General features: G+C 40.4%; 1 protein-coding gene across 5 annotated transcripts in view; it reads right to left on the bottom strand.

The window, feature by feature from the left end:
- Positions 1–2,335: 2,335 nt before the first annotated feature.
- Positions 2,336–9,845, bottom strand: part of Fam114a1 (family with sequence similarity 114 member A1) — a 60,970-nt gene continuing 53,460 nt past the window's right edge. For all 5 annotated transcript variants that reach the window (XM_076864231.2, XM_076864229.2, XM_076864230.2 and 2 more), the window contains 2 exons: positions 5,910–5,963; positions 2,336–4,059 (listed from right to left, as the gene is read on the bottom strand). In XM_076864231.2, the coding sequence (XP_076720346.1) occupies positions 3,958–4,059; positions 5,910–5,963 (156 nt within the window). In that variant the 3' untranslated portion in view covers positions 2,336–3,957. The remainder of the gene's footprint in view (positions 4,060–5,909; positions 5,964–9,845) is intronic.

Raw genomic sequence — 9,845 nt, 5'->3', positions numbered from 1 at the left:
TTGCTAAAGGTAGAATGCTTAAAGGGTAGACTAGTTCATTTTGTGGGTCTAAGGGAAAAAAAATGAAGAGATTGATGTCTTTCCATGGATCTGTTTAATAGCTGATATTCTAGTGAACCATTTGGTATGAGTGAGCATACCCATGGTGGCCATAACCCTGCCTAAGGGGTGAACTCTCTAGAAATATAGAACACAGGACTAACCACATCATTTGTTTTCTTTTACGTGAAGAATGGCTCGCTGGTCTGAATCCACTCCTATAGCATTATGAATTCTAATCAACTACAAAAGCAGAGCAAAATAGCAGTTCTAAGATGGATTTTCAGTATGATCTCTTCTGATGTGCCTTTACAAACATGGTAATTTAAGAAACCAAGTCCAACCCTGGATCTGAACATTAGTATGTTGAACATGCTTAAGGGGAAGATCAAAGGCCATTTTTTTTTTTTTTACATTATATAAAAAACTAGCTTGACCCTGTAGAATAATTGCTTTTATAAAATTAAATATCATTTGAAGTTATGTATTATGATCAACCCCATCTGTTCAGTGCATGCACACACACTCACCATACATTTTTTTTTTTTAAGGAAAGAAGAGATACAGTGCTTATTTCGCTTTGTAATTTGCTTCCCTGAGATGTTATAATCAGACCTCTGGGATGACTATGCCTGGTATCTGCCTGCCTTCATTTCTCTGGTAAGCGTAGCATGGCCAGCCGTGGAGAATGTGACTTTCCACATATACCAGCCCCTCGGGGTGGGTGCTGATTTCTACAAAGCACAAGGAAACACTCCCACTCCTGCATTCGGGCTTCTGCCCTGGATTCTGCATGTTTCTTCAGCCCCCTCCACCCTTTGTTGGTCCTTCTCCATTCATGTGAGCTCTGTTGCTGTGGTGTCCCCAGGTACCCTGTCCCTGGTTTCCTGGTGGGTGTCGCTGAGGCTGTGGACACAACCCCTGCTCACTCCCGCCACGGCCTGCACAGTCACACTACTCATTTAACTATGAGCTTCCTGTGCACGCAGAGGAGATCCACAGGGAACAGGGACTTCTGTTCTCAGAGATGTGAGAAACAGAAAGTCCAGCGCTCCAGTTTCAGAATACAGTATTCAGCCTTTATTGGATCCAATTGTAGCCATTATAATTATAGCCCCTCCCTTTGCCCGCCCCAATTTTAAAATTAGCCAATCACATAGATTGTAATCCCAAACTCCTTCAATCAGAGTGAAGGGCAGCGCTGGGACAGGTTAAGTATATAGGCAGGTGGGCCCCGCCTCCCACCTGTCCCCAGCCTAGGCGCCCTGGCTAGCCAGGTTTCGGACACGCTACCCTGCAGAAGTAGTTTTGCCTTGCCCACCCACATCTGAGCACCTCCATATTTGACTTTTTTTTGTGGCACCTCGGTATTTCTAACAGAGAGATAGAATATTTAAGTTTAGGCCCATGCCTTAAGATTTGGGACTCAATTTTGTCCTTTAGATCTGTACGTATCAATACCCCAGAGCAAATTTTTCTGAAATGCATTTTACTTTGAATTTGAAATATGCTTTGGATGCTTTTTTTATTTAATAAGGCACAAGCCCAGGACTACATTCATTATTTAGACCTTATTTTGCACTTGATGTAAGAGAAGAATCTGGCATGCTGTTGATAGTAATTGCATAGAGTGCAATGAACCCAATTTATGTGAAGGATTATTGAAGGAAAACTTCCAAGGTAAGCTGCTAAATCATTCATTCAGTGACTGATTGACATTTGCCCAGATCTGGATCCTGTGCTTTGGCAGCTTTTAGAGCAAAGCAAAGAAGCAATTATTTAAAAGTGATGTTGAAAACTAGCCTGAAAGAGAGAAATCCTGGAGGACAGATATATTGTAAGCGATTATTTTCTCTTAATGTAATTCATAGACCATGGATCACAGAACCCTGTCTCCACCTGGCAACCTCTGACACGATACCTTTAAAACATAAATGCAGTGTCAGTAACGCCAACCACTTCTTTTAAATAATTATCCTGCTTTTTCTTTTTAAAGTTTCTTTTCTCTATTTTTATTTATTTATTTATTTTTTTGTGCACTAAATGGTGCAATTAAGCTTGAAGTCTAAGTCTGGGAATCTAGTTCCTTTGGAAATATTTGTTTCTCTCTTATATTTCCAGTTATTGTCTAAATCCATCTGATGCTAAAAATAATCTGTTGTGAAAAATTATAAATCAAAATTATTTCCTCTGTTGTATACATGAAAATTCTGAATTTATGAAGAGGTGAATGTAACATTTTCATCCGTTAATCACCTCCAGACTTAAAAATCACAGAAACATTTCAGGCAATCAGAAAAGGACAAAAAATTTCTTTAATTGATTCCTCAGAGAATTTTATTTTTCCAGGTTGCAAATTATGTTTTCTATTTGGCTGTTTCAGGAGATACACAAACGAAATACAGGACAGAGACAAATGAAATGCTAATGAGAAGTAGGATGGCATTAAAAAATCTCTGATCTGTTGGGAACAAAGGCAGTTGACTATCTGGGGAATAAAAATAAACGTGAATAAGGAATTTTTAACCCTTGCAAAGCCACAAGCTTCATTTGCCTTGGAGAGAGCCACTGGGCAGGACCTTCTTTTGCCACTGCTGGTGGGAGTGTCACACAGAATCCCCACCTGCAACGTGTGCGAGGTGCTCAGGAGAAGTGCCCATTGTTGATGCTTCTCCTAGTTGCAAGGTCTTCAGTGAAGTCCCCCAGGGATCAATAGAGCAATCAACCCACATATGGGCTTTCTCTGTCCTTTGCCACTGGTGAGTGTGATCAGTATGGTAGATTTTTAAAACGCAGTGATGGGACTCTACTGTGTTAAAACCCCTTTCATTTTTCTATTTGAACACTTGTAAGCTTTGCAATTATGCCACCAGGGGCTTATGATTATATGAAGTCAATTTTGAAGCACTCTTGTCAGGTGTGGTAGTGCTCACCTGTAATCGCCGCTACTTGGGAAGCTGAGACAGGAGGATCACAAGTTTGAGGCTAGCCTAGGCAACTTTAACTTGGTCTCAAATTAAAAATAAAAAGGGCTGGGCAGTAGCTCAGTGATAGAGTACTCCTGGGTTCAATCCCTAGGGTCTCCCTTCTCTCTCTCTCTCTCTCACACACACACACACACACACAGTTAAACTATTCTTTAATACTCCTTTTCATACATATTTTCACCCCATATATAAAGTTGGGATAAAAATAAGTTTAAGGAAGGTAGGAAGATAAACTGACAGACTATTGAAAACACTATAAATTTACCTTGTTCTTCAAATGTTTTGAGGATTAGAAAAAGTTTTAGTGTTTTCAAATATTTTAAGAATTATTGTAAACTCTCTATCTGAATATTTGTCTCTATGGGGGTGAGTTCATGTTCTTTTATTCTGAACACAGTATGTGCTCAATAAATGATTGTTGCAAGAATGAATGGTGATAAAGAGATATTTAGGTTTCTTTTTTGTCATACTGGGTAAAATCTGTAAGTAGTGTTATTTTTGCCCATGACATTTATGGAATAAGACAAAGTTCAGTACAAGAATTGATTTAAAGTAATTCTTATAAGAATGTGACATTTAAAGGTAGAAATTTGAACGATTAAAAGAAAGCCAGGGTCTGCTTCTGAATTTCTAACTAAATATACATGCTTGACTAGGAGGATGGACATGAATGAATACTTGTGAATGAATTTCTTAAGGGAAAACTTCATTATGAGCTGTGAAACTTTAAATTAACATAAAGAAAACACAATTATTTGTAAAAACGACCCTCTACATTAAGAGAAATGACAACTCTCTTTAACTTGCATTCTCAATACTGTCTGTGCAAAATTGCTTTGTAGTGTCCTCAAAAATGGATGTGTGTGGCCGGTTGTGTTGAAAACATCCCCTTGCATGGTACTCAATGAAGCCGTGGGACTTGCCCTTTCCTTTAACTGGCTGGAGTCTGGCAATTGGTCTGGATATGTGACACCTGCAGGACAGGCAGCAGCAGCTGGAAGGCGTCCTGAATGTAGGTTGTGCTGTTGCAGCCCTGAGAGGGAAAGAACGCAGCCCAAGGTTACTCTTGCTGTCAGCCTTGACCTCGACAATCCTCCCAATTGGATGATGTTCCTTTCCGTTTGAGGAGAACATTATGAAATGTTTATAATGTTGGTGCTTACAGCAAATGTAAACACATTCTTCTAGACGGAGTATTTTTGCTCTTGTTTATACTTACAGAGAAAAATTCACTCAAAATGAGGTGAATTGCTTAAAAGCCACGGGGGCTTTTAAAGCACATCGGTGTACATATATCAGTGAAATCCACTGCTTTCCCAGGTCAGCTTACTGCTCTGAAATCTCATGAAGGCACAGTATGAAGGAAGTCCTGTGTTAACCCATAGCTGGATAAACCGAATGATCTGCATTAGGCTAACTGGAAAATATGATGTAGAATTATTCATGGCAAATCCTTGAACAGTGTCATCCACCCATGAGCGTTGGTGTTTTCTGCTTGGTTTGGATATCTGATATGGCCTTTAAACTTTATGGTATAAACTTTAAATGGCTTCTCTGTTTAATACTCTAGTAGCATGCCGTTTATGCACTGTGGTAGGCTACCAAACAGTATTAAACAGAGAGGCCATTTAAAGTTTAGGGTGGGGCTGGAGTATATAGACCAGTGCTAGTGTTTGTCTAGTATGTGTGAGGCCCTGGGTTTGATCCCAGCCCAAATAAAATAAAATAAAATAAATAGATAAATTTAGTGTAACTAATGTATATGAAGACTTCTATACGGGGGGATGAGTAAACAAGGGACCTCAATCTTGTGAACAATTAATCTAATGCTCTCTGGCAACCAGGGAGAGATTTTCCTGTCCCATATTCTGCTTCTCGCTGCCAATGCTTACTCTTAGCTGCATCTGCCTGATGGATGTCCCTACAGCCCCTGTCCCTTCCAGTTGACTTTATTCCACTGTGTGGCTGTGTCCTAAACACTAGCACTCAGCGCCTCTACTTGTTATTTTTGTGCCTGGGCTGTTTTTGAGGACACAAGTCCTCACAATGCTACTATAAATATTTAGGTAGTCCCTTCCCAAGTTTTGTAATTTCCAAAGTCTGCCATTGATGTCAACTTCAGAAAGGAAAACACCACTGTATATGCCTGGCTGGTGTTCAGCCTCCGGCTGCGAACATCTTGTGGCTTCAGGTGGGTGCCCTGTGGCCAGAGATGGGCCCGTTTCTTACAGTCTGGCCCCTAATGGAAGATTTCCTCCACCCTCCACAGGTAGAGCACAGAGCCCGTACTCCACCACCAAGGTGGCTTCCTGAGCCTTTTTCCTTCTCCACACATCACTGTTTTTGGCAAAGCCAGAGCAGTGTTGGGACAGCTCTGTGTCAGTACAACCCCTGGTGAGCAGGCAGATAGGGGATGGTGGCCTGGTCACTGCACAGAGGGGAAATAGCCTGCTTGTCATTTTTTTGCCAGCCTGGAGCTTAGGCCCAGTTAAGCCAAAGGTTACTGTGAATGGAGGGAAGTGCTCATTTTAACAAAAATCACCACTGGGCAAGGAGCCCTCATCGTAGCCAATAATCATATTGTTGAATCTAGTGTCAACTTGACAGCAGAAATCCGCCTCTGCCAGAGGAAACAGTGGTGGAAATAACACGCAAGCTTAGCATTTCTTTTTATAATCAGGGATTCTTGAAAATTGGGTATTGTTGCTTCACCAGAGGATTTACAGCTGGTTGAGCTACACAAACGTACTCAAAAGAGACTGTTGGTGATAAGATTTTGAATTGCAATGCAATGTGGTGCCTGGGAGAAAGACAAAGAAGGAGAAAACTGTAGCTTCCACCTTGGCTTTGATCAGACACCCCCTCTCTCCTGTGGCTACTTACCTCTAACAACACGCTATTGATCATGGGGTTAAGAACCTCAGCCTTCTTCTTGCTCTGTGGGATCAAAAGTATGAAATTGACAGATTAGGGGCTTGGGCTGCAAGGCTTGCCATATAAAATAAAATGTAAGACACTGGCTCTGTTGAAGGAGATCTCTTAGAAGGGGAGGCGTGGAATGCTGGCTGTGTAGGCCAGGCTTTGTATTTGGTGCTTCCCCTACACCATCTCATTTAATTCTGACATTTAATTTCTCACTTAAACTCCTAGGAGGTAGGTAGGTACTGTAATAATCCCAATTTCAACATGAGAAATAGGAATCAGGAAGGTTGAGTAATTAGTGTAAGGCCACATAGCTAGAAATGTAAACTCAGGCCTTTTTAACTATTGAAACTATTTATAGCAGGTCTGGGAGTTCGGTGAGGTGAACTGAACAAGGACATAGTTGGATACTATATTTAAATTTTGATAATTTGTTCCATCATTTTTTTGTACTTTTTATTGTAAAAATATTGCATTAAGATATCCATATAGCTTACTTTTTTCCCCCTAATTTTTCCCCTGGGCACTCTCAAATTTTGCAGGAGGGTTAAGTCCTTCATTTACCTCTCCTGTTCTCAGCCCTATTCTAGTCTCTCCCCCCGACCCTTTTCTTCTTTTAGATGCAAACATGAGTACTTGGCTATAGTGCATCTTCCAGAAGAGCAGCAAAATTATAGCATCCTTAAATATATTTTGCAAACAGGTCTGCAGATCTGAGTTTGAAAAACATGAATATATGTAAAGTATGGGCTGCAAAGCCTAGTTAAAAGCAAGTGTTCAAAAAGTGAGAGTGAGTATTAAGTAGCCTTACCCTTAGTTATGTGATTGTTCTATCAAACAAGTCTCCACTATCTAAAATGCTGGGGCTGGGGCTGTAGCTCAGTGGCAGAGCGCTTATCTAGCATGCGTGAGGCACTGGGTTCGAGCCTCAGCACCACATAAATAAATTTAAAAAAAGGAATTCTGTCCATCTACAACCACAAAAAGAATTTTAAAAAATAAAATGTTCAACCTACTTTTAGATGATAAATTATTAAAGGAACTGGAGAGAGAGAGAGAGAATACACTTAATATGTCGGTTTCCCTTACTGTAATGCAAGAGTTTATGGCAAACAAAAGCATATAAATTAAATCTCTTCCCAGAGCAGACCACTTTCATTGATGTTATTGAAGGTAAAGTAATGCCCTACAGAGGAAACCGTAATGGAGTCTTGGGAAAAAAACTCTTTAAAAACCCAGTCATTTTAGTAAGTAACCAGAGAATCTATTATGGTATTTGCTTTCATGTTTATTTGATTATCAATAAACCTCTAAAATATAATCAAAATGAGGGCAATAAAATGACATTGGTTTTCAGAATCAATGAGATGTGCAGGCAATTTAAATAGAGTCTGGAGAGCAATATATACTCATTATCTTCAAGTTATGAATAATGGCTGTTTTAGAGAACAGAAACAATGACTTGATGCAAATGATTCATCATAGCACAAGATTAGGGGCATTATTGTGGTGAGATGGCATTTCAGGAAATTCTATTTAGATTCAGGTTTTTCTTTCTCCAAAATGATACTGTGTGTGGTCCTGGTTTTGTGCATGCAAACGTTTGTACACATCCATACATATGCACACCTATACAAGCTCAAGTACACACCATCTGCTAGAGCCTTGCTACATAAAATGTGGACTGGGGGTCAGGAACATTCTAATCATCTGAGAGCTTATTAGCAATGAAGCCACTCAGTGTTCATCCCAGGTGTATTGAATCAGAATGTGCATTTTAACAAGGTCTCCAGGTGATTTGTGTGCCCATTAAGGTTTGAGAAACAGTGCTGGAATATAATATGTGAAAAGGAAGGGAAAACAATACTATGAAAAATTTTCACTAATGTAGATAAATTAACATAAAGCATATAAAAATATTTAAAAAATACACTCATACTCCCCTAGATGATCATAGAACACCAAACAATTGGCTCTCTGTCTGGTGCATCTGATGGGCAGCTGATTGAGAAATCAACTGAGAGGCCTGGGTGACCTGTGGATCACCCCTCTGGGCCTTGGTTTCCTTATCTAGTGAACTGTGTGAAGGAGCAAGGGTAGAGAACGGGAGAGCCCTGGGAACCTGAATTGCCAAGTCTATCCCGTTCCTGATTAAGCCCTCACACCTCTTTGTAAACCTAGCATTTCCACTGAAGTCTGTGGGCACTGGGTAACTTGGACGACACTGAGCACACTAATGCATCCTCTCCATGAACTTCCATCTCTCCCCGCTCACTGCTTGCATACAGTGAAGGTCTATGGCTGAAGGTCTAAAATTAGACAAATGTAAAAGCTGCTGTTTTGCAAAAGAGGAGGTTCAACCAGGTTCCTTGAAAGCAGAATGAATAGGCAGTGTGTAGCTCACCCCTTTGTTAACCGAGTCATCTATAGAAGCATGGGGTACACAGTTATTTTTGGCTTCTTCAAAGAACTGTTCTTGAGTACTTCCCATAAGGGGAAAGGGGTGCACTCCATAGCCAGGTGGGTCTTCATGATATGACCCTGTCCCTAGTCACTGCTGAGTGATATCAAAGTGGACCTCTGACCCATGCTGATCAGCCTCAGAAACCTTCTCACCCAGGAAATAGGAATCTGAATGGAGAGACACAGGGACTGGGAATTGCTGTTGTTGAGTCACATTAATAGCAACACTTTTAGAGCATGTGTATGAGTTCTGGAGGTTTTCCACTACCTTTCATTTTAATCTAAAACATTTAGAATTTGCTTCTGTTGCTTCTTGTTTTGGGTTGAAATGTTCCCTCCTGAAAAGGAAATACACATTGAAGTTCTAAGCCCAAGGACCTCAGACTATGATCTTACTTGGAGAAAGAGTTGTTGCAGCCATATTGATCACACTCTAATCCAACATGAATGGTGTCCTTATAAGAAGAGGAAAATCTGGACACAGACATGCATGGAGCAAAACAATGCGAAGACCCACAAGGAGAAGATGATCATAGGAAGACAGAGATACTGGAGGTTTTTAGTCACAAACCAAAGAAAGCTTTGGGCTCCCAGAAGCTGGAAGAAGCTGAGAAGGATCCTCCCCTAGAGTCTTCAGAGGGAGCATGGCCCTGCTGACACCCAGGTTTCTGACTTCTAGTCTCCAGTTCTGTGAGAGTAAATTTCAGTTTTTATGCTACCCAGTTTGTGGCACGTTGTTACAGGAGTCCTGGAAAACTAACATACTTGGAACCAAAAAACACCATTACTAAAACAGGATTTAAACCCTGTTGTTAATGTTTTTTTTGGTTAAAGCTGAAGTGTGGTAATCCTTCCAAAATAAACTGTGTGTAGCTTAGTCTTGAGGGTACAGTGAATAAGAAAACCCAAGATTAATTATTTTAATAGAGATTCCTGAATTACATATATATCACAGATATTAAGTAATGAAAGGGATTTTCATTTGACACTTTATTTATTTCACAGTGCTGGGGACTGAACCCAGGGAAAATGCTCTAACACTGAGCTATACCTCTTGCCCCTGATACTATTTACTTATTAACAAACTATGGAAACCAGGCCCACAGAGGTCTGAAAACTCACTCAACATCTCAGATATCTGAGACAAGGGACTAGAACCTAGTGGGAGGAGAGCGCTGGGCTGCCTAATGTTAGACAAGGTGCTCTTGGCCTAATTTTACCAAACATCCTGGCATGGCTTCTGTTTGTGGAGATCCCCAAAAAGGTAGTGCACACAATGGAATATTACTCAACCTTAAAGAAGAATGAAATTATGGCATTTTCCGGTAAATGGATGGAACTGGAGACTATCATGCTAAGTGAAATAAGCCAGTCCCCAAAAAACAAAGGCCAAATGTTCTTTCTGATATGTGGATGCTAACCCACAATAAGGGA

This window comes from Callospermophilus lateralis, chromosome 8, assembly GCF_048772815.1.
Source record: "Callospermophilus lateralis isolate mCalLat2 chromosome 8, mCalLat2.hap1, whole genome shotgun sequence".
NCBI lineage: Eukaryota > Metazoa > Chordata > Mammalia > Rodentia > Sciuridae > Callospermophilus > Callospermophilus lateralis.
Note: the sequence above shows the minus strand (reverse complement) of the source record. Positions and strands in the feature narration are given on the sequence as shown.